The 24,763-nt window shown below is 40.7% G+C and overlaps 2 protein-coding genes and 1 long non-coding RNA gene across 5 annotated transcripts in view; 1 reads left to right on the forward strand and 2 right to left on the reverse strand.

The window, feature by feature from the left end:
• Positions 1–24,763, reverse strand: part of col11a1a (collagen, type XI, alpha 1a) — a 100,919-nt gene that overhangs the window by 11,840 nt on the left and 64,316 nt on the right. For all 3 annotated transcript variants that reach the window (XM_015005677.2, XM_015005680.2, XM_088001199.1), the window contains 14 exons: positions 24,021–24,074; positions 14,150–14,257; positions 13,954–14,061; positions 12,927–12,980; positions 12,349–12,402; positions 12,107–12,214; positions 8,228–8,281; positions 8,083–8,136; positions 7,195–7,248; positions 6,728–6,781; positions 5,051–5,158; positions 4,608–4,661; positions 4,447–4,500; positions 2,962–3,015 (listed from right to left, as the gene is read on the reverse strand). In XM_015005677.2, the coding sequence (XP_014861163.1) occupies positions 2,962–3,015; positions 4,447–4,500; positions 4,608–4,661; positions 5,051–5,158; positions 6,728–6,781; positions 7,195–7,248; positions 8,083–8,136; positions 8,228–8,281; positions 12,107–12,214; positions 12,349–12,402; positions 12,927–12,980; positions 13,954–14,061; positions 14,150–14,257; positions 24,021–24,074 (972 nt within the window). The remainder of the gene's footprint in view (positions 1–2,961; positions 3,016–4,446; positions 4,501–4,607; positions 4,662–5,050; positions 5,159–6,727; positions 6,782–7,194; positions 7,249–8,082; positions 8,137–8,227; positions 8,282–12,106; positions 12,215–12,348; positions 12,403–12,926; positions 12,981–13,953; positions 14,062–14,149; positions 14,258–24,020; positions 24,075–24,763) is intronic.
• Positions 17,134–22,297, forward strand: LOC148153324 (uncharacterized). The gene is made up of 5 exons (XM_088001408.1): positions 17,134–18,752; positions 20,436–20,595; positions 21,253–21,380; positions 21,942–22,101; positions 22,165–22,297. The coding sequence occupies exons 1-5, from the start codon at positions 17,834–17,836 to the stop codon at positions 22,295–22,297; spliced, it is 1,500 nt and encodes a 499-aa protein (XP_087857534.1). The 5' UTR covers positions 17,134–17,833.
• LOC148153325 (uncharacterized) lies at positions 22,464–23,159 on the reverse strand. Its single transcript, XR_015761706.1, has 2 exons — positions 23,077–23,159; positions 22,464–22,989 (listed from the first exon to the last, which is right to left on the reverse strand). It is a non-coding gene; the product is annotated as an uncharacterized LOC148153325 (long non-coding RNA).

A 24,763-nucleotide genomic window follows, 5' to 3' on the forward strand; every position in this document is an offset into this window, starting at 1 on the left:
ATAAAAAAAAAAAACTTAAATAAAATTCCACAAAATATTCACGGCTTGTTGTCTTGGGGGTAGAAAAAAACAAAAACAAACCCCAGGACGTTTATTACAAGAGATTTCATTGGACCGTCTCCTGAGCTTCCAAGTGTTTTGGTATTTTTACCTTCTTTATTATTAGATTTCTTTCTGACTATTTGTCCCAGTTGATAAATGCAAAGTAGCAACAGTCTTCAAGTAACCCGGTGACATCAAACATGCGCCGCTTCAGCTATGTCAAGATCCATCGGAGTGAGTGTCCTTTGTCCGCCCCACAGAAACACACAATCAAGCTGAGAGATTCAAACGGGAACGCACGGCCTTCTTCAATCACGCCGGCGCCGGCGCAGCCGCGTCCTCTTCCCCGGTCAGATTCTCTCTCCTGGCCTCGAGGATCCCTTTCAACTCCGCCTCTAGTCTCCATCTTCAAAACCGCCCTCCGCCATGATTCTGTTCTGATCTGGCCGACGGGCAGGCTGAGTGTTGTTGACTGAGAGCCCATAATGCGAGCTCTCTTCAGGTCTCGGAGCTTTCATCTTCTCCTGATTTGTACCTCTCACTGGTGGTGAAGAGGCAGGCTCTTCATCAGCACAAAGGACCGTTTCTGCCGCCGCGTGTCAAGACGGCGGCGGGCGGCGGCACGTAAGGTGTGCTCTTTGTGTCAAGGTTCCCCCCAAATGCCCCCCATCTTTTTTTTTTTTTTTTTTTGGTCGTTCTATTGGGTTTGTGCTTCAAATGCTGATTGCCAAAGTTTTCACTGGATAACATTTCTTCAGATAAAAAGTGCAGGACTGTCAGTGAAACCAGAAATAGAAATGCGCACGCGAGCTTGAGAAATTAAACGGGCCTTCACTCAAGAATCATTTCGAAACACATAGTTGCTATGGGCAAAGTGAAGAGACAGCAGGAAATTCAAAAGGTAAAAAAATTAAAAAATCTTAGAAATTACACATTCAAAGGACAGACTAGCAGAGGAGTACTGGTCACCTAAGACCTGTGTGTGATTACAAAATGGCTCCTTCCTCACTGTAATCCCCCCCAGCCGTTCAGGTGCTGCGTAAGTTTATACCATGATAATAAATGGAATACAGATTTCTGTCGACGCAGTGGGGAAGCAATCAGCCTTGGTTAGAAAATGCAGCACATGCACATTTTCTCATTGGACCAAAAAAAAAGAAAAATGTCATTATTATCTTCAACTTTGGTGAGTAACTTCTTCTTCTTCTTCTTCTTTATTTTTTTTTGTACAAACGTGGAAAATAAGCTGCAAATATACATGAGAAAAAGTTGCTACTGTAGCAACTATGTCAACTTTCATCATAATGTTTGGATAGTTTGGTGAATTTACAAACTCAAATAATTTGTGAGATATACTGACACAACCGAGTGAGAATTAAAAACCCAATAGATTTTAATATACTAGTGTCTTCCTGGTTGGTACAAGATTAAAACCAAGAGAAAGATAACTTCGAAGTCTTAAAAGTATAAAACCTAAATAAATGTCTGTTTCTTTTTTTCAAAAGCTAATAATGAATTTTAAAAAGGGGCTCTTGAGAAAAACGTTTACTTCTTCTGTAAGAAAGTGGGACTTCTAGATACTTCCGTTCACTAAAGAGCATATAAAGTATTGTGATGACTTTTCAAAATACATTTTTGCATCACAAGCTAAGTCATCCAACATCATTGCAGACGACTGGGCTCTTAGAGTTTTTAATTTCCTGTGCAGGGTGCTGGTCCATTAGGTCTCTAAAATAATATTTCTCCTAATTTGTTTTCAAAGATAAATGGAAATAAAATTTTGAGCTAATTAACTCATATTTGCGCTGAAAATCTTACTTTGATCGTCATTAATGCCTAAAGATTTCTCGGCAACTTTTGGCAGACTTTTTTCATTTTTCTTGCTTTTATGCGTGTGGAAATCAACACCATCACCGCTACTAACACAATTAAAAAGAAAAAAGTTAAAAAATGGCACCATAATGGCTTAAAGGCGGACATCTGGTGGTGTTTCTGTCAGGAATCCCTCCTGATTGGTAGCACTGTGTTCGTTAGGGTACGTGTTAATTGGGGTGAGTCACATCTGTTGACGTTTTAAGATCTGCTCTTCAAAGATGATTAAAAGCTTTAAACGGGACAGCGCCCACGTCACGTTAAATGAGACACTGCGTGACAAGATGATTGTATCGCGACGAACACGTTCTCCAGTCAGAGCTTTTATTGTTTGTTTTTATTAGCTGTTGAATCTGCGCCTCTTTCCTAATCACCTCGTAACAACTTTGCAAGACGCGTCTCATGCTTCTGTTTTGCAGATGCTGTCCGGCAGGCGGCCGCCGGATCAATAATGTGTCAGACTTGCTGCACATCTTTTTTCTTTTTTTTTTCCCACTGAAACGATGACATAAACTCCATTTTCACCCTCTTTTTGTGATCTCCCCCCCCCCCTTTTAGTAAGCCTTTCAATTTCTCACAAAGTGGAAGAAAAAAATGATTCATGATTTTCACATCCTGACATTCATTTCTTCGTGGGCTTTAAAAAGGCTTTACCTCACTGATAGCGTAACACCTTGACCCCATAAATCACCCACTTTGTTTTTGCCACTCTGCCTTTAATGAGAATGAATCTCTCCAGCTTTAGAGCCAAATTGGGTTGTTGAGTTGAAGTTGCTGCCAGACGAAGCAATATTCAACCGCTGGCTACGGGGGGTTGGCGTAAAACTGCCCACCGACGCGCGGCGAAATCATCTTTTTAATTAAAATATACGTTTTGTATTGTTTAACCAAAGAATTTACTTATCAGGAGAATCAACTTTTTAAGTATTAATAATTATGCAACTAGGTCGGTGTCTAGTCGAGACTTGAATGTGGCTGGAAGCACATTCAATGACGCATAGACACGACTTACTGGAAGGAAAAGAGCTAGAAGAGCCAAGGACTTACTCTCTTGCCAGGTGGGCCAGGTGGACCGGCCTCTCCAGAAGGACCCGGGGGTCCCTGAAAACAAGCGTGCAACAAAGACTGATGAGAGGGGTTCATGGATCATTAAATCGCACAGCTCACTGGACAGTAACAGCTCAGTAACCCTGACACCGTCAATAACAGTACCTCGTACTTTGATAAATGGCTGCACTTCTTCATGCTGTTATTTTTCCAGTAAAGTGCAGGCAATGATAGCAGCTGTTCAAGATTTATGCTGGTCAGAAATTGACATCATTTGTTTATTTTTTCCTATTAACAGCTTCCTAAAAAGATGGTTTAAGCTTTTGCCAAAAGTGTATTTATTTATTTTCTTTTGCCTAAATCATCTTTTTACATTATTTTAGAAGATGACTCCAAAGTTACAAATACACTTTAAAAAGGGATTTTGGAGGATGTGAAGTATTACCAATAAGACTATTTATATTTTAACCATGAAATATTCATCTAAACAGGGCTTTTAAGGTTACAGATCCTACCTAAACATTTTGGTTCAGTCAACTGTTAGCTAAACAGTGTGTGTAGCATCTGCCACAGAACCAGAAAACCAACAGGTTCATATATTTTTTAGATTACTTCATGACTTAAAATATCAACTTTGTACAAATAATAACTATTATCAGACTTGTGACTGAGAAGATTTCTGTGTTGGAGGAAAAATGTAGGTATGTATCTGGCTTTAGCTTGCTTAAAGACCATGCTTAATGCTAACGTCCAGTAAGCTGACTTTCCTGGACGTGAAGCAGTTGTTGGCGAGAAAATTATATATTTTTGTAGTTGCAGATTAAAAAGAAAACTTTTACAATTGATTTTAAGTTTGTTATTTAAATATCATTTTTTAAATCAAATTAATAAATATGTTTTGTTCCTTTCAAAATGGAGGACAAACCAATGCCTTCAGGAAAGAAACAGAGAAAGGGCATTTTGATTCTAGATTGATACATTTTAAATGTTATATGTTTATTTTTGAACTATTGTTCTTCAATTTTGATAGTGAAATACAATAAAAATCATGTCAACTACATCATAGGAACAAAGGTTTGTCAGTAATGACCGTTTTCATAGTTTGCAACAAAGTAAAATGAATATTTTATTACAGTCACTTCTCAGAATACATTTTTACTATAATTATTGTTTTCATTTTTCTTTTTTTTGCAGCCTTGTAGGCGTCATTTCAAGCTGATTCAATAAAAGCTGTGATTTGTTATTTTTACACAACATGAGCTCATTGCTGTTTGCTTTTCTTTTTTAATTACACACAACAGATCTACAAAGTAAGGATATTATTTTAATCTTTACCAAGAGTAAATGATGAGAAACTTCAGTAAATATACACAGTGAAAATTTGAGAGATAATTTGATTCCTGTGCGTCCTTATTATGGTTCTAAGTAACAGATATTATTCAATAATTCATTCATTCTAACTAATAAACAGTATTGATAACTTACAGGTTGACCGGGCTCACCATCCTCTCCTTTCTCTCCTGCTTCTCCATCAGTACCCTGTAATTCATGCACAGGTTAAAAAAAAAAGGCTAAAAGAAATCAAAATACAAATATAATTTCTTTAATCTTTTCAGACAAAGCAAGCGGTGTGTTTTCATACTTACAGCAACACCTGGCTCTCCGGGGGGTCCTGGGTCTCCAGGGAACCCAACAGGTCCCTGTAAGAGGAAAAAAAAGTTAAAAAGAGTTAAAAAGAACACCAGAGGAACAGCTGCTGAGAAATAATTTCCTTGGAAACAGCATTTGGAATGTGGGAGGTAATTTGGGTCGTGATTTCGTCCTGGCGTACTTGGTTACAACCTGTGAAGGTAATGTAATGAACTTAATGATGATGTTGCAAATGCAAGAGACCCCACTGCCTCCCATTACCATGCAGGCATAAAATCTAATCTCCCTCAATAAAAAGGCTTTTTAGCTCTTGAATATGAGACTGGGTAAAATGACCCACCTTTGAGGTGTGTGACTTTTTTTTTTAAAGCAGCAGATTGTGCCTGAGCATGAGGAGCCACACTTTCACTGGCTTTAATAGCAAACCTGTCAGACTTACAGGGTTGCCCTTTGGACCATCGTCTCCAGGGGGTCCTTTGGCACCGGCGGGTCCAGCAGCTCCGGGGGGTCCGGCCTCTCCTTTCTCTCCTCTCTCACCTTTGGGTCCCTACAGAGACGGGGTATTTCTTATGTCAACATCAAAAGAAGCAGAGTTTTGTTTTTTTTCAGTCTACATTAAACTCAGTGGAGGGAATAAAGAACCTGTGCAGGCAGAGACTGCTGACAGATATTGGATCTAAAGAAGATCTTGGACTGTTTCACAACGAGCAGTGACGGTCAACACTGCAGATATGAAATGAGTTGACAGGTCCGGATGTTTTATGGACTCAGAGACAACGGAGCTCGATAAATGAGGAACTTAACCTCCAAGCTGATATGAGCCGTTTAAAAAAATTTACATTATGGAACATTATATTTGTGAAAGTATAAAACCTCATCTTCTGCTTTTTGGTTATAATCCTAAAGTCTTTGCGTTACCAACAGAGATTAGCACGTTTTTTTGTTTTTTTTTAATGACCACTTGTACATCAGATTGTCCTTGCTGACTCCGACTCCTGCAGCAGCTTTTTGTCAGTCAGTTACTTCTGTTAAACTCACCATGATAACCAATAAAACCTACAAAACAATCTAAAGCTAATTAAAACCAGCCGAAGTAGGCAAACAAAAATTTACAACAAAATAAAACCAAACTGTAATGAATAACCCAAAACAATTATAACTCTGGTGTACATAGAGTTTGTTCTTCCCCCAAAGTAATTATTTTGCATGTAAAGTTTAAAGCTAACTTTAGATCTTGTCCAACAGAAACTAACAGTTACAGCTACTAAGACCTGCTGTACAGTGACTGGTCCTCCTTCATGACCCTTCCCACGTTTCACATTTGTGGACTGAAAGGCCACCAGAAGGCCTAACGCTGCTCCAGCTTTACTCCGCCTCCTTTTCTCACAGATATCTCCTCTACTTTCCACACTTTTCATTCTTATCATGTAAAATGTAGGTAAATGCAGAGTCTGAAAGGAGAGAACAGCAAGTTTACCATCTGAAGGTATTACCCTCCACCTGTTCCTCGTTTTCTACCTTTTCAATCTGCTGTTGTACCTCTTTAACTTCTCTGAAATTTCCATCTAGCAACAACAAAAGCCAGACAAAATAAATAAACATCTTCCAATAATTTGCAATGAACAAAAGATTCAGCCTAACAGGAGTATGTACTCAGAAATTGGTGTTTGGATTAGATTTTTTTCCCCCCCTAAACATAGTTCTTTAAATCGGATCCATCAGACAACGCTTCCTGATAATTACGCCTTAAGAGTCTGGAAGGAGGCTCATTTTGGTAGGACGTGTCCACAAGCTGTGCAGAGCGCCGGAGCCACGCTGAGATGATCCAACCGTCTGAATGCGAGTAGCAATTACTTCTATTGTGACGGACGCACAGCAGCCCTCCCTCTCATTAGATTGTGTGCTGTTTCATGTCTGCCCTCAAGCTATACAGAATATTCAATCTGGGACACCCGACCGACCCGAAAACAACCGCAGAGCCGCGTGTACGGCAGACGAGTGGTCTGAACCGAGAGCCTGTGGCACGAACAGAAACGTCTGCGTGAAAATGTAGGACGACGCTGGTGGACGTATTCGTGTCGGCAGAGGGGCACAGCAAAAGGCGGTGTATGCTTACCCCAGTTCCAGGCTCTCCAGGTGGTCCCGGGTTTCCAGCCTCCCCTTGTTCGCCCTGTGGTTAGATAAATGTCAGCGTCTCAACAGGTAAACATTCAAGCTGGTGCATGGAGAGTCCTCAAATTCAGACGAAACTTTGGGGTAAAAGTCTGCGCTCTTAATGCTAAATATTGTGGAAAAAACTTATTTTGGCTGCTTGTACCCATGACCTCGTTCTTTCGGTCATGACTCAAAGCTCATGACCATAGATGAACGTAGATTGACTGGTAAATCGAGAGCTTCGCTTCTTGACTCAGCTCTCCCTTCGTCGTCTTTGAAATTATAATTATATAGAAAAATCCAGGAGTTTCAACTTGACATCTATGGAATGTGCTATGAAAAGTTTGGACACAGCGCAGAATTTTATCTCCATGTCACATGACGACATTTTCAGATAAAACACCCTGCAGGGCCCTGATGGGGCCTTACCTTCTCACCCACAGATCCCATGGGGCCCACACCTCCTGGAGGACCTTGAGGACCCTAAAAAGACAGAAAAAGATCAGTTTGGAGTCATGATACCACACATGAGCTACTACTGATTAGACTTCCTGCAAGTTGCTATCAATTCATTTAAGCTATATATTTTTAAGGCTGTTAGGATTTAAATTTAAGAAAGTGTTAAATTATGAAAGCTGCTCTAATAATTTGCTTGACTAACTTGCTTATTAATTTAAGTTGAGCATAATGTTGTCCACCCACATTTCTGCTTTTTGCCTCTGCCATGGCAGCTCATTGCATCTTTCACACAGTATAGAACCGTGGCAACACTTCTCGATTTTAGCTAACTAATAAAATCCCCGTTTTTTAATTAGAACCTTATTAAAAATACACGCTGCCTTTCATGAAGGAGCCCTCAGTGGATCAGAAAACAAGAACTTATTGACTTCTGTTCCCCAAACAAACAGCAAGGAGTGGATTTTTGTTTTTTTGCAGGCTTGAGGTAAACGCTGATGGATTTTATGATAAATTTCTGTCGTTTTGCTGCTCTGCATCACAACCCTTGTCGTTTTTTTTTTGGGAGGAGGGGGGGTTTTTCACAGCACAGTAACTCCAGAGTTCCTCGGGCAACAACAGATGAAACGGATGAACAGCACCGCCGCAATTCTTTAAAAAGTTCAGGGGGTGGGGGGAAGCAATAGGCGTACAAATGGACACTTTTCAACTTTTTTTTTCCAAGCCCTATAACTTAGATGATTGAGTGTTAAGGATTTTTAAGACCTGAGGAAACCCTGAGGTGTTGCAAAAGTTGCATGCAGCAGATCGTTCGGGAGGGAGAGTCTGAAAATTTGATCTATGTTCATAAGCAATACGTACATCGGCTCCACTGGGACCCTGAGGGCCTCTGGGACCAGGGGGACCGGGAGGACCCTGTACAGAAAAAAAAAAAAAAAAAAGAGGAAATGTGATGTTGCTGTAATGGATTCAAGTCTTACCGTAAAAAGTTGGGAGTTTCTCTTACCATGGGCCCAACGTCACCGTTTTCTCCTTTTTCACCTGGAGGTCCGGGAAGCCCCTGGAGACAGAAACAAAAAACTAAATAAAACATGATTGCGTATTTGTTACCATGCCAAAAAACAAAACAAAAAGGAAACAACAACAACAATAATTAGAAACCTAACAATGAATCCTCCAGTTATTTGAACTGGACGAATTTCAGCTTGATTGGTTGTTTTGAGACTCCAAATTTGAACTTGTTCTGATTGGTGGATCAGCAAGATGTTAAATATTCAAGTCAAATTAAGCAAAACGATGCAAAAAGCTACTTAAAAGAGAATTGTATTTTCTACAACAGGTTTATTGAAAACTTTTTTAAACCAATTTGAATAATAAACTGAACTTGGTTGCATTGTTTGATAACGTCTGTAAAGTGTCTGGAGTGTTACGTGTTATGAACTGGCACTACATAAATAAGCCGAATTGAAAAGAGAGAGAGCAAGACTTTTAGCACATAACAGGAAGGCTAAACAGAGTACAGCAAAGTTGCTTTCCTTTATTATTTTAAACTTTCAACTTGTTTTTGTCATGCAACTGGAATTGGGATGTTAAGTAAGGATTTTAAATTAACAGGAGGCTGAAGCTGTAGCCACGGTAACCATGCCAGCTATCCTAACTGTGCTAATTGCTGTTGTAAAATGCTAACAGTTTAAAACGTAACCACTTTGTCCTTGTTGTGAAATAACTCCTCTTTCACACACATGGTGTGACATCACCTCTGCTCCTACACTGTAAAAACAAACAGTCTTACCAAGTATTTTGGTCAAGTTTGATGTGCAGATATGTCAGTACATTTAAAATAAGATCAAACTAACATACAAATGACTTCTCAGCAAGATACAGGATCTTGTTTTAAGTCAATAAAGTTTGAATATTGATTAAAAATTACTAGTTCCACTGGCAGATTTGCTTCTCTGACAACATGGGAAAATGTTTTGTTATAACTCAAATCATCTGCCAGTGGAACTAGTACTTATCAATCAATATTCAAGAATTATTGCCTTAAAACAAGATCCTATATCTTGATGAAAAAGTTACGTCTGAGTTAGGCTTGTCTGATTTCAGATGTACCAAGATATTTGCACAAGAAACTAGACAAAAAGTCATTGGTAAGATGTTGTGTTTTTGAAGTGTAATAACCTAAAGTAAAAATGTGTCGATTTTTCACCTTTATATTTGACAGCTCGGAAAGAAACATTCAAATTCCACAATAGATTCTGAAGAATGCATCTTTGATAACATCTGTACTGCAACATTGATGAGCCGTGGTGTGAAGAAGGCTTTTAATGTGTTTGCATCATTAACTGCATTCACAAAAGCTGCTTGCTTGCTGCTGAGATTTAATTTGACCACGGGAATACGTTGCTGTGATTCTGTGACTCAGAACAGCATAAATTATTCAGTGTCAATGAATCAAAATTCATGTTTTAGCCGGCGCTGCCTCAGCCAATTACGTCTTTATTGAATTATTTAAAAAAAAGAAAAAAGAAAAAAGTAATCAACAGTGCGGGCTTGAGTCTAAGTTTACTCAATTAAACCATGTTTTTAGAAAATGAGGTGCATCAGGCATCCTGTAAACGGCTCTCCTACAGTTTCAACTCAAACTGCGGTTTGTTCTCATTTTTCCTGTCACTAATCTGTACACATACATACACATATACATATATATATACATATATACATATATATATATATATATATATATATATATATATATATATATATATATATATATATATATATATACATATATACATATATATATATATATACATATATATATATATATATATATATATATATATATATATATATATATATATATATATATAGATAGATCTTGACTCTTAAGGTGCAGGAATTAATCTGGCTCACTCACACACAGCAAATGAGCAGCATGTTGGCGACCTTACGCGTTTGATCCCTGACATTTTCTCCCGGTAATTGGTGTGATTAAATTGCTGTGGTTTGCTTTTTTGTGTGTGTGTGCATGTGTGTGTGTGTGAATGTTTGCTCTTGATCTGGGGGCACTTTGTCGTCAATAAAAGGTGTAGGGTTGTAAAAAAAAAGAAAAGAAAGGACATCAAAAGAAATCATTCTACTGCAGGATCTCGAGCAAAAAGTGAAAACAAAACAAGGAATTGTGTTTGTGCATCAACACGGCTCTTCATCTACTTGACTCTGTTCATCTTCATGCCTGTTTATTTTAATTTTTTTTTTTTTTGAGTATTGTCACCAGCTTGATTGCCACACATCAGCTCCCGCCCCTCGCTGAGAAGCATCATTTGTGTAAAGGTCTTCTCTAATGCTAAAATCGGTAGCGGTGGTGCTAATTATGCAGCCCGGTAAATGAGCTTGATGAGGAACAGACTGCTGGAGTAGGTCAGTCCGCGCAATTAATGGGATTGTGATGGGAAGTGAATTACTCCCAATTAAAAGTCCATTGAAGGCGATCCTGCTGAGAAAGAATAGCGCCGAGGAGCGACGGGCAGCAGCGTGTGTAATTTCATTCAAGACGACGACCCCGATCCCCGCAGCAAACTTCCAAAGTACGGGACTTCGGAAGCTGATTCCTAATAAATGGATAATTACAAATAAATTGAATACAACCGTGGGAAAGGTTGCACGTCATTAGATCTCTATCGCGGGCCAACAAAACATCATTAAGGCACGTTAAAGTGCTTCCTGGTGTTTTTCTTTTTTTACATGCAGCTTCACAGAGAAATACCACTTATTTATGAACAGAGTGGAAATTTTCCGTTTGTTTCTCAGACGTTACGTTGTGCATTTTTTGGTTTGCATTGCTGTTGACTGCACTCCTGCGTGTTTTAAACTAAAGGGTCGAACCTTTTTGAATCTTCGTTGTTGTAATGTTGTTCACCGGCTGAAGACCTTTCAGTGAGACGCTCTAATGTGGCGCCACGGCAACCGTTAACCATTAGCTATAGCTCCAGATGCAATTTTCCTTTTTTCTCCCCATCATTCTATAATGTTGCATGCTTTGTGTTGTGGCCATTTATTATTAATTATTGTCCCTGTAGGGTAGCCGTTATATACTCTGGACTGATGTATGAAACTGGGATTTGTTTTATGTATAGAAAACAGTAGTTTGAGGCTGACAGGTGAGAGGAGAAGATAAAACAGGAAGGAAGTGATTTTGTTTTTTGTTTTTTAATCTGGGGTGTGCACCGAGAGCTATTGCAGTGAACTATTATTTTTCTTACCTCAGAATATAGGGAGGTACAGCAAAAGCCCGCGGATATTCCAGCTCCGGTGAGACTTTTGCTATCCAGTTATTAATCGATTCATCTAAAAATTGTCAAAAGATTAAAGCCTACACTGTATTGATGGTAAGTCAAGCAGAAATACACATACATGCTTTTTTTTTTTTTTTTTAATTCATTTATTTTTTGCTGCAGTTGCATCCCTTTCTACGCTGAAGGAATGCTGTTTTTGCATTTCAGGCAATAAAATATTTGCCTTCCTAGTTAAAAAAGGAATTAACATTGTTTATTTGCATCTTTTAATGTATTTCTTATAGCACAAAAAAATGGGATTAAGTGGTTTAATAACAAATCTGCAGAAAATGCCTATTTTTTATCTGGATAACTGATTAATCGTCAAAATAAACAACAGAACAATCAAACACTGAAACAATCACTAGTTGCAATTGGGAGAGAAACTACAAACAACTAAACAAGGGATGACTTGGTTAACTTTGACTCGTCCGTTGTGGTTTCTGTCGATAGAAAACCTCTCAAGCCGAACAGAGAATCATTTAAACTATGATGCTTAAGCAATAATGCTGATTTATTATCTTATGACAGAAGAGAGTGGTGCCAACCTGTAGACCGATGGGACCCGGGGGTCCAGGGAAGCCTCTCGGACCCTCGTCTCCCTTCTGCCCGAACATGCCCTGCTGACCTCTGGGACCTGGCTCTCCATCAGCTCCCTGGCAAACGACACACACGTTACAGCTGCAAACCACGTGATGACGTTTAATCTGTGCTTTTCATCAGAAATGATTTGATTGGCGTCAGCCGTTCTTTATGCTGTTCAAATGCACTGAATTTGACATGGACTTACAGCAGGACCTGGGGCTCCAACGGGACCTTGAACGCCAGCCGGTCCCGGGGGGCCCTGGGAAAAACAGAGTAAATAAGGTGTTGGGAGTAAAACGCAGACATAATAACATGCAGTACACCAGATGCAGATGAAGGAGGCCGGGTTCTGTTTCAGAACCAGCGCAGGAAAACGATCCTGAACTTTTTAAAACTGCTGACATCAGCGAAACGTTCCAGCAGCATCAAAAGCGGCGCAGATTTCATTAAAAAAATGCTGAGCTGCTAATAAGATGATGTGATTTACATTATTGAACCTAATTTACATCTTATTTGTTGTGCTTTCTATTATCAATTCGGTCGTTTTTGGTTTTTTTTACAATGAGAAATGCTGCCTTGTTCCGTTTGATGCTTTTTACCACACAACAAATTCGCAAAGATCCATGTGATTCACTTGCACCGCGTCGTAAAACTGAGTTAAACGCCACTAATTCTTATAGTGGATGTGATTTATTCCTGTTGTGTGAAACGTAATCTAATCAGAACACACGGCCAGCTTCATGTGAATACGAGATGTAGATTCATGTGCTTTTCATAACCCACCTGCTCTCCCTTGTCACCTTTGCTTCCTTTCTGGCCTGGCTCTCCAGCCTCTCCCTAGAAAAGACAAACACACACACACACACACACACACACGCACACACACATAGTCTCAGATCCAATTTTCTTCTTTTGTGAATGTCAACAAAATCACTGACAACCCCGCAGCTCAGACAAAAAGCCAATATGTGTGACGATCATCCTGGAAGTTCCATGCGGATGAACAGATATGGAGATGTCCATTTCCTGTCCAGGTTAGAACGCAGGAAGCCTCTCAAGTGACGGCTGATTGGCAGCTCCAGAGAACACCGGGAGATTAAATCACTGTTTCAGCTCTGCATTTCCTTCAGCTGAGTTTTGCCTACTTCACAAGGCAAGTTGTTTTTTTTTTGTTGTTTTTTTTCTTAAATCAATTTTTGTCCAGATTTTCCCCTTCTGACAATCTTAAAGATGCTCCGATTATTGGGATGGCTCTGATGACAACCTTAAGAGATATTCCTGCCGTGTGCGGTGTGCTAAGAGTGATCTGCTTCGCTCGGAAGCACTACGATCTGAAATCGTAGATATTCAATATGTTGGATTGGATAAACGAGGTTGTAGCATGTTGAATGTGACATGTAGCCAAACAGAGGGGAACCCAAAAAACACAAAACAACTGCTGATGGCGGACCAGAAAGGCCGGTGGACGTTAAAGATGTCTTTATATTGTTTTTCTCTGGTAAATATAGTCCAGAAACTACAGCCGCTGCTTCTTCCTGGTCGGCCATGTTTGTTTACTCTGAACTCATGTTTGGTCTCAAAAGATTTTCCGTCAAACATCTGAATCTTGGTGCACACCTGTCAAGTCTGTGTCTATGACCGGTATGTCTTGTTATTGAATGTCAGTTCACGTGTGGCGAGTGCTCTCTCAAGTTTTGAAAATTGGACACCAACTTCAAATTCAGACATCAACTGAGTTTTCCGTTTACTTTGTCTGATTAGACCCAAGTGTTAAAATACGGAGCTGATGAGATCAGGGCGGCAGACGGACCTTGTCTCCGTCCTCTCCAGGTGGGCCTTGAGGTCCAGCAGGGCCAGGAAGACCGACAGGACCCTGGATACCGTCACGGCCGGCCGGGCCCTGCGGCCCTTTCTCCCCCTAGAAGCACAAAGATGTTTACTTTAAAGGTTATACTTACAAGCCACACGTCAATGGGTAAAATTATTTTTGGGAACGACGTACTCACAGGAGCACCTTTCTCTCCAGCAGGACCTGGAGGACCCTGAGGACCAGGTCTACCAGATAAACCAATTGGGCCGGCTGGACCAGCATTACCTCTCTCACCAGGAGAACCCTTCAAGCATAGAAAAAAAAAGAAAATCATTCTGTAAATAAATCCCCGATTTTACTGAACAGCTTCTGCCATTAAGATCCTGGCAGACCCCGCTGAGTTCTACCACTAATGGATCAATGCACACATAAACAAACCCTTTAAAGGAAAGTGAGAAAACAGCAGAGGCAACACACAATAACAGGTGCCTTTTAAGTTCTAATGAAGCGGCACTGCTCTTTTATAATGCAGTTGGCATTATCTGCTATCCGGGGGCTGACGCCTCGGTGCTACTGTTCGCTCTGAGGGACTTGTGCCTGCAGCTGAAAATACCTTTTTTTCCTTTTTACAAAAACAGACTTGTTGTTTTTGGAGCTACAGGAAGTCGGTGTTTACCTTTGTCCATAAAACACATAGGTAAATACTCCGTCTGCTTGGCTCCATGCTCCTTTTGTTCCTATCCAGATAGCAGCAAACTACCACATGCAACATTAACGATCTTCTCATTGTAATATGTCTGACTTTGTAACTATTTTTCATTAGCTTTTTGATGTGTTGTTACACAGTTTTCTTTGAAACATATGAACAGAAAAAAATGATACGATCAGCTTAAAAGATTTGATTTGAGACAAAGGAAACAAATGTTTCCATCTGTGAGTGTGTCCGTCCGAGTGACTCCAAGTAAACCTGACAATATCAAATATTTCCATAGATTTGACGTTGCTCTGTGTTGGCTTATTAGAATAACTTTTCCCATTTTTAGCTTCAGTCTAGCATCTTCTAGGTCCATTTTGTCGCTTGTGGAGTGGAGTTGTGAATGTGGAGTTCGCCTTCAGTGCACAGCGCTTGGTGCAGTTGAGTTCGTTCGTTCGTTCGTCCCTCCCTCCCTTCCTCCCTTCCTTCACAGTGTAAGCCATCTACTCCTCTAGTTAGACTAGAATGAACAGATCGGCACAACTTTATGTCATGCATTCCTGTTTAGTTTTCTGTCTGCTGTATGTATTGTAGATTTACTAAAAGCCCAACAGGGAAAGCTGACCCTCAACCTTGTGATTTTGGCCCGACCCGGCCTGAATTTTGGATCAGGTCCAGGTCGGTTCTACTGATTTTCTGTCCTGACATCCTTCCATCATGTTTCATTATATTCACGGAGAACTTTGCATTCATTTGAACACACGTCGTGGAACAGGATGTTTTCATTATAGGAACCTCAGTTAATAATTTGAAAAAAACAAAAAAACAAAACAAAAACAAAACAAAGACCATTTCCAGAGGCAAAATCAGGCCGTTTGAATACAACATGTATATTAGTTTTTCAATAATTTGAACAATTTCACTTCAAGGGAGAACTTCTGTTCAGTCGCAGCTCAGCGTTACGAGCTACGCTGTGCCATTATCTCAGTTTGCTTCGTCTTTTTAAGAAGTGCTGCTGCATGCGAATTGAGAGAAAAGCTTGAAGTTATCAAAAAACTACTTAAATAAGTACAGTCCTCTGAAAAGCAGAAAAAGAAAGGAGCGTGTATACATTCCCCGGCTGAAACCTCTGGGATTGATCTGGGATGTGTAGGAGGAACTCCCAGGCTTACTCAATATTTTGACTCAGCATATGGACGCTTCATGGCTGTGTGGTTTTATTGAGAGAGCATTTGTTTGTTTGCTTCTCTCTTCGTGTGCCAGGAGGCAAGAGAACAAATAGTCTTGATAGAGTACGCTGCCGTTTTTGCAGGGAACGGCACAGGAGAGGTGGATTAGTGAGTCTGAATGCATGACATCTATTTGGTTGACCCCAAACAACAGAATTCATTTAGTACATTTAATATCCCCTAATGTTTATCATTGACTGAATTTTAAGATTTCTAATCCTGTATTTAGCTAAAACAGTTAGTTTTATTTTGTTTTGTTTTAACAAATACATCCAGTACGTTGCAAGAGTATTTATAGCCTTTGTACTTTTTCACCTTTTTACAACTTAGTCGCAATATTTACTGAGCTATTACTCTGTAACAAACTGTTACTTTACTACAGAGGCACTGCTTTTCTTTTTTTGGACATTTATTATTGCTGACAGTATTTTTTTTTTTTTTTACTTTTGGATATTTATTATGACATGTAGCCATAGCAACGAGGCGGTATGCAACCCGGAGCAACTGATTAACATTGGAAAAGCTCAAATAATACCTCAACTGCTCAAACAAATCCCAGATTAGCAGAGAAGGAGGCATCATGGATGGAGAGCAGGAGCAAAGAGGAGAGAGAGAAGGAGGAATTTAAAACCATCTCCTCCAACAATCGTGAGGTCTTTGTCAAACATGTTGGCGAACGAAGAACGAGCCAAAGTAGCCTCTGTGACACGGAGGCAGGATTACGTCCCCGACTCCGATGTCTTTCTGCTGGGCTTCCTGACAGACTCAAAGAGGAGCGGCAAAAGAAAAGAAGAAGTGAAGGTGTCGTCTGTAACATGTCCATCTGTTGTCTCTGTGACCCGGATATCTAACTCTCAGCATTTAGCTTAGTTAGTGATCATGTCTGTTACATTTCCAAACTTGGATTTGTTTTATACAAACGTCAAAGATTCATACATCTTCAAAGAGAGACCTAATCTGTTAATTTAGTTGTTTTTTTTTCTGCTCAGAATATAAATGTCATGGTCACAACACATCTGTAATGAAGAAAACTCCAAGAAGGTGGTCAGAGGAAGCTGAAGAAGGCCGACAGGGCTGCTTAGAGCTGCTTCACCAGATAAGCAATGTCATGTGTAATGAAGAGAGCTTCATTACTGGGTCTATTTGTATTTAAGTCACTGTTTAGCACTTTAAAAACACTTTTTGCACTTTATTAACAAGCACTTTATTTAGCATTGCACTTTAAGCAGAGATTTGCACATAAACAACAATTTGCACACGAGAAGTTTTAATTGTATTTATTGAATATTTTAGTAATTAGCATGTAGCCTTTTGTTCTGGGCTCTGCACAGCTGCTCCTCATTGGAAAGTGAGGTGGTTGCCTGTGGAGGGAGGATAATTGTTACTCAGAGCAAGGAGCTACTGGTGGGTAAAACTGAGCAAATGTTTGTGCAATATCTGTTAGGTGTGGAGTGCTGATAATGAGTGACTCACCTGTCTTTTCTGTGTCCTCTCCAGGGTGTTTGGACAAATACAACCCCGGGGGTCCAGACACCATTTATAGGTTCGGGAGAGGCCATTGAAAAGTGTGGGGAGATAATTGTTTATGGGTTTTTTGTGGTGTTTCATTTGGTGTAAGAAAAAATATAAAATATTTATAAAAAGTAAATTTAAATGTTTATATTTAATAAATTGTAGTTTATTTAAATAGGTGGAGATTTGTTAAGGGAGATCCCCCTGTGAATTGGAGGTGGTTGGGTCCAGCACAGCTGAGACTATTTAAGCCTGTGGTTTCACCTGTGTGAGGAGAGAAAAGGATTGTGATTGAGTGTGTGTTGATGCTGGGAAGAGAATAAACCAACTGCTGTTTCCACCTGACTCTACCTCTTGAAGTCTTCTTCACCGTAAAATCCAACCGCAAACGGCTGCCCTGTTACAAGTGGTGTCAGAAGTGTGCCAGTCATGCCACGGTGAGAAGATGATGACCAGAAGTGGTAAAAAGCCAGGCCAAGAAGGAGAGCCTGATGAAGGAGCTGGAGCTTCCTGTGAAATGGAGGCCATGGCAGCGACCAACCCTGAAGATAAGTTGGAGGAACTGGCGGTGATGGTGAAATCTATTATGCGGTCTCAAGTGGCTAGAGACCTGAAGATTGATAAAGATTTTTCCCGCCAGGAACAAAGGTGGAAGAGCATACAGCATCAATTTCAACAAATGCAGCTTCAAGTGCATGCTGTATTGGACAAACCTGAGGTATCAGGAACACAAGCTCGACCCAGGACATCTGAAGCACATGCAGGTGAATCAGAAGAATCTGATGGTGGTGATGTCCAGGTGGCTCATGGTTCCAGGTCCATAATTGAACCAAGATTTCTTCCGTTATCCACTGATGACGACATTGAGCATTTTCTGACGACGTTCGAGAGGATGGCCCAGGTGTGTCGGTGGCCTAGAGATGAGTGGGCGGTTCGTCTTGTCCCTCTGTTGACCGGCAAGGCCCGCACAGCCTACGTTCTAATGGATATGGCTGACTCTGAAAACTATGACAAAGTGAAAGAGGCAATTCTGGCAAAATATGAAATCACTGCTGACACTTATCGACGCCGCTTCAGATCCCTGAAGATTGAATCAGGTGAGACGCCACGTGAACTTTATGTGCGATTGAAAGACTTGTTTTCAAGATGGATTAAACCTGATAAATCTACTGTGGAAGAAATATCTGAGCAGATAATTCTGGAGCAGTTTTTAAGGATGGTAAATCCAGAGTTGGAGGTCTGGATACGCGAGCGTGACCCAAAGACGGCAAAAGAAGCAGCTACTCTTGCAGAGGTCTTCACATCAGCCAGGAAGGGGAGCAAGAGCATTTATTTTGGCCGAGAGACTCACTATGCCCAATCAAGTAAGTCCACTGGGGGTGAACAGGGCTCTGGTCAAAGTCAGGCTAGAAATGTTTCTAGTTTAAAGCAGTTCCCTTCCCAAAGACCCCCCAATGTTAAAAAGCCATTTGTCAAGTCTTCAGTCCAAGATATTAGATGTTACAACTGTAATGGCTTTGGTCATACACAACATTTCTGTCCTGCCCTTAAATCAAAGCCATCACTTTTGTGTTCTGTTCCAAGACCAGCTATGGATGCTGTGGAAAAGAAAGTTTGCACTATTTCTGTTCTAGTTAATGGGCAGAAAGAAGAAGCTTTGCTTGATTCTGGGTGCTTTCAATCTCTAGTACATGCTAGCTTAATCTCAGCAGAAAAGCTAAGTGGGGTGGGGGTTAAAATAAGTTGTGTACATGGAGATGAACATGTCTACCCTACTGCTGAGGTGTATTTGACAGTGGGAGGTCAAACATACTTGGTACAGGTAGCTGTAGTTCCCTCTTTGCCATTCACAGTTATACTTGGTAATGATATACCCACTCTCTTTGACCTTATCCACCAGTCAGACTATGAACCCCAAGTTCTTACCAACAGAGATGCCCAGAACTCGTGTCCTAAAACGGATATACCAGTAGAACCATTGAAACCTTGTAATGTAGTAACAAGAGCGCAAAGTTCAAAGACTGTGTTAGAAGAGTTGCCCTTTTTTGGGGAGTCTTTAGAAGCAGAACCAGGAAGAACCAAAAAGTCAAAAGCTCAGAAAAGAAGGGAGAAGTTCAAAGGCTCAGGTGATGAAGAGACAGCACAATTATCTAAGCCAGATAACTTCTTTGAGTTTGACATTCCCTCAGATTTGGGTGCACTCCAGAGAGCTGATTCTACACTAAAACCTTGGTTTGAAAAGGTAACTGGGGTGGGGGGAACTCATCAGGGTCAGCTAGACTTCCTAGAAGATGCAGTTTACGTTATTAAAGGAGGCATTTTGTATCAGAAGAAGGGACAGTGTGAAGCATTAGCCCTTCCACAACAGTTCAGACACAAAGTTATGGAGCTAGGGCACTCAATTCCATGGGCAGGTCATATGGCTTTTTATAAGACACTGAGTAGAATCAGCTGCCATTTTGTCTGGCCGGGAATGTATACCCAGATTTCTAAATTTTGTAGTTCCTGTGAAAAATGTCAGTTGACTTCAGGCAAAGGAGTAGCTCGAGCCCAGCTACAACCACTGCCAATTATTGAGACACCTTTTGAAAGGCTGGGCATGGATATTGTGGGCCCATTAGAAAGGAGCTCTACAGGTCACCGTTACATATTGGTGATATGTGACTATGCTACACGGTACCCTGAAGCTTTTCCTCTCAGATCCATTAAAGCCCGACAGGTTGCTAACTGTCTCCTGCAGCTTTTCTCTAGAGTAGGAATACCTAGAGAAATTCTCACAGATCGTGGGACAAACTTTTTGTCTAAACTGTTGCAGCAGGTTTATAAATTATTAGGGATTAAGGGACTTAAGACCACCCCTTACCACCCCCAAACGGACGGGCTAGTGGAAAGATATAATCAGACTCTCAAAAATATGCTGCGCAAGTTTGTCTCTGACACAGGTGCCGACTGGGACCAATGGCTACCGTACCTGTTATTTGCTTACCGAGAGGTCCCACAAGTGTCTACAGGTTTTTCACCCTTTGAACTATTGTATGGGCGTCAAGTGAGAGGTCCATTGGATCTACTGAAGGACTGTTGGGAAGACGCTACACCAGAGGGTGAAAACATTGCAGCATATGTCATCAACATGAGGGAGCGATTGCAGCAAGTGGCATCTTTTGCTCAGGACAACATGAAAGCAGCTCAACAACATCAAAAGAGATGGTACGATCAGAAGGCTAGAGACAGAGTCTTCCTTCCAGGTCAGAAGGTTCTTTTATTGCTTCCTACCAGCGACAACAAGCTGCTGACAAAATGGCATGGACCATATGAGATCACCAAACAAGTGAGTAAAGTGGTTTATGAACTATACATGCCAGAAAGAGCTAAGAAGCATCAGACATTTCATGTCAACTTGTTGAAAGAGTTCCACAGCCAACAAGAGCCAGTGCACCAGGAATTATTTGTGAGAGCAGTTAAGGATGAGGAGGTGACTGAGAAATTTTTTCCAACTAACATGTCAGACTGTGCTTTGGTTGACATTTCTCATCTGTCCCCTACTGAGCAGGAAAAAGTCAAACCTCTCTTGGATCCTCAGCTCTTTCAAGAAGTTCCAGGATTTACGTCACTGGTTCAACATAAGATTCGGGTTAAAGAAGATGTGCCGAGTCGTCAAAAGAGCTATCGCATACCAGAGCGGTTGATTCCAGTACTAGAAAAAGAAATAAAACTGATGTTGGATTTGGGGATAATTGAAGAATCTAGTAGTGAATGGTGCAGCCCGATTGTGCTGGTACCAAAGAAAGATGGCTCCCTTAGATTTTGCATAGACTTTAGAAATTTAAATGCTGTGTCCAATTTTGACCCGTACCCAATGCCCAGGGTTGACGACCTACTGGAGAAAGTCGGTTCGGCAAGCTACATCACAACGCTGGATTTGTGCAAAGGATACTGGCAAGTGGCTTTGGCACCAGAAGCAAGAGAGCTGACCGCCTTCAAAACTCCTTTTGGTATGTACCAGTTTAGAGTCATGCCTTTTGGGCTCCAGGGTGCGCCAGCAACATTCCAACGTTTAATGGATCATGTGCTGAGAGATGTTTCAGAATTTTCTGCAGCATATTTGGATGATGTTGTGGTGTATAGCCAGTCCTGGGAGGAGCATCTGATTCACCTACAGGAGGTGCTACACCGCATCAGATTGGCTGGACTGACAATTAACCCAAAGAAGTGTGCTGTAGCCCAGAGAGAGGTGGAGTATTTGGGTTTTGTCATTGGGTTTGGAAAAATAAAGCCTCAAGTGGGGAAAATGGATGCAATCCAGTCCTTCCCAGTTCCAACTACAAAAAGGAAGGTGAGAGGATTTCTGGGTTTGGTGGGCTGGTACCGGAAATTTATACCTTCTTTTGCAGAACGATCAGCTGTGCTGAACCATCTAACAAAGGGTGCAGCCCCCAACAAAGTGTGCTGGACAGAAGACTGTGATCGAGCATTCAAGGACCTCAAGCAAGCAGTATGTACTCATCCAGTTCTACACACACCAGACTTCACTAAGCCATTCATCTTGCAAACAGACGCTTCAGGGGTGGGACTTGGAGCTGTTCTTCAACAAGAGGTGGACGGTGAAAGAAGACCTGTGGTGTTTCTGAGTCGGAAACTGCTGGATAGAGAGACAAGATATTCAACCGTGGATAAGGAGTGTTTGGCCATGAAGTGGGCTATTGAGGCCCTCAGGTATTATCTTTTAGGACGTCACTTTATTTTAGAGACTGACCATCGTGCCCTCCAATGGCTAAGACGAATGAGGGATGCCAACGCCCGAATCGCTGGATGGTACCTGGCGCTGCAGCCATTTGACTTCACGGTCCAGTACAAGCCAGGGAAGTCTAATGTGGTTGCTGACGGTTTATCCAGAATGTCAGAGGACTGAGGTACTCTTAAGAGAGGAGGGAGGAAATGTAATGAAGAGAGCTTCATTACTGGGTCTATTTGTATTTAAGTCACTGTTTAGCACTTTAAAAACACTTTTTGCACTTTATTAACAAGCACTTTATTTAGCATTGCACTTTAAGCAGAGATTTGCACATAAACAACAATTTGCACACGAGAAGTTTTAATTGTATTTATTGAATATTTTAGTAATTAGCATGTAGCCTTTTGTTCTGGGCTCTGCACAGCTGCTCCTCATTGGAAAGTGAGGTGGTTGCCTGTGGAGGGAGGATAATTGTTACTCAGAGCAAGGAGCTACTGGTGGGTAAAACTGAGCAAATGTTTGTGCAATATCTGTTAGGTGTGGAGTGCTGATAATGAGTGACTCACCTGTCTTTTCTGTGTCCTCTCCAGGGTGTTTGGACAAATACAACCCCGGGGGTCCAGACACCATTTATAGGTTCGGGAGAGGCCATTGAAAAGTGTGGGGAGATAATTGTTTATGGGTTTTTTGTGGTGTTTCATTTGGTGTAAGAAAAAATATAAAATATTTATAAAAAGTAAATTTAAATGTTTATATTTAATAAATTGTAGTTTATTTAAATAGGTGGAGATTTGTTAAGGGAGATCCCCCTGTGAATTGGAGGTGGTTGGGTCCAGCACAGCTGAGACTATTTAAGCCTGTGGTTTCACCTGTGTGAGGAGAGAAAAGGATTGTGATTGAGTGTGTGTTGATGCTGGGAAGAGAATAAACCAACTGCTGTTTCCACCTGACTCTACCTCTTGAAGTCTTCTTCACCGTAAAATCCAACCGCAAACGGCTGCCCTGTTACATCATGACTGAGTGTGCGACTGTTTTGGGACAACATCGTCCCCGCCAGAGCAGCGACAAACACTGGATCACCAGTGACTCAAAGAAACTACTAGACGAGGAAAAAAAGCCTTCAGTCGGGGAGACAGGAAATTATTCAGAAGCAACTAAAAGTCAAGAACACAGAAAGGAAGAATCTGGAGTTAGATTCACTGGAATACAGATTACAATCGCAGATCCTTCCTGCCTACAGTCATCGTCATTAACAATGACTTTTTAAAGGAAATTATATAATCTTGAGTTACAACAGCATTTAATTTAACCCTCGGATAAATAAAGTGGTTTTAATTTAATTTTAATTGAATTGTGAGTGCTTTGATTGGTCAGTAAGATGCTATATACACCATTTGTTTTAACACTGGGATTTAATTGTACTCTGGGTTTACTAATCAGAAGGTAATTTCTTGCAACGGATTTATTAGTATCAGAGTAAAGGAGCCTGAATTCACATGCATTAAATGCTTTTAAAAGTTATTTGTAAACTATCTGAAAACAACAGATGATTGTTCTGACACGTAATGCATTGTAATGCCTGCACACTCATTCATTAGTGCATGTGTGAGTGAAGTTTATACTTCAGTTCCACTTTAGAAGAGCGAGGTACGACGATGACAGACGACAACAAGAAAAACCAGACACAATGAAGTCTGGTTTTTGACAAGTGAATAAATATATCACACTCTTATTGAGTCAGGAGAAAGAAATAGATTGAAACACACAGTGATCTTTTTTTATCTAAATGATGCAAACCACTTTTAAGCAACCTGCACTTGTAAACCTTAACGCTTTTAACATGGTGTACAGATATTAATGAGAATGTTGTCAGGAAATGCGTAAAAGCCAGAGTACTTACAACAGGACCGGGTGGACCTTGGGGTCCCTCTCCGCCCTTCAGACCAGCTGGGCCCTGAAACGAAGAGAGAAACAAAACTGACCGTTACAATCTCCACATCTGCCAGTAATAACGCTACAATCTCCACGCTGGATCTCAGCACAGGTTTCATTAAATGCTCCAACTGTCTGCCTCCGTTTGCTGGTTTGTCACTTCATCCCAAAATGAGTGAGTGCCGAAGAAAATTCAGAGCTTCTCACCCTCCACGTTCTGAGCCATGAAACTGGCAGAAACACGGGCTCGACTAGAAAGTCCAAAAAAACTAGTAAGGAGGTTGAAAATCATCATCATCATAAAACCCACTTTATGGAGTTGGCTTGAACAGCTTCATATAAAGAGCATGTTTGAAATCGGTTTGGTGCTTTAACACATAATTGAGTCCGGCTGAGAATCAGAAAAACTACCTCAACTTTCACAAATGTTGTTTGACTTAGTTATTTATTTTATTTTTTTGCACGTGTTTGTAAAACTTAAAAAAAGGGAGAGGAAACTTCCTCCTCCTAAAACAAAGATCGAGGATTGGTACATGAGGATATTACTGGAGCTCTTTCTCATTGCTTTCTTCAAAATCTATTAGCATTAGAAAAATGAGATGGGGGCTAGATGGGCGGTTGCCCAGGGTGGTAATGGAAATGGGGGATAGAGATGATTTATTAATTTTTGTTGGTTGACTTTCTACTGACGCAACCTTTCTTACTGTTGTG

This window comes from Poecilia mexicana, unplaced genomic scaffold, assembly GCF_051168715.1.
Source record: "Poecilia mexicana isolate PSO_F unplaced genomic scaffold, ASM5116871v1 scaffold_20, whole genome shotgun sequence".
NCBI classification, from domain to species: Eukaryota; Metazoa; Chordata; class Actinopteri; order Cyprinodontiformes; family Poeciliidae; genus Poecilia; species Poecilia mexicana.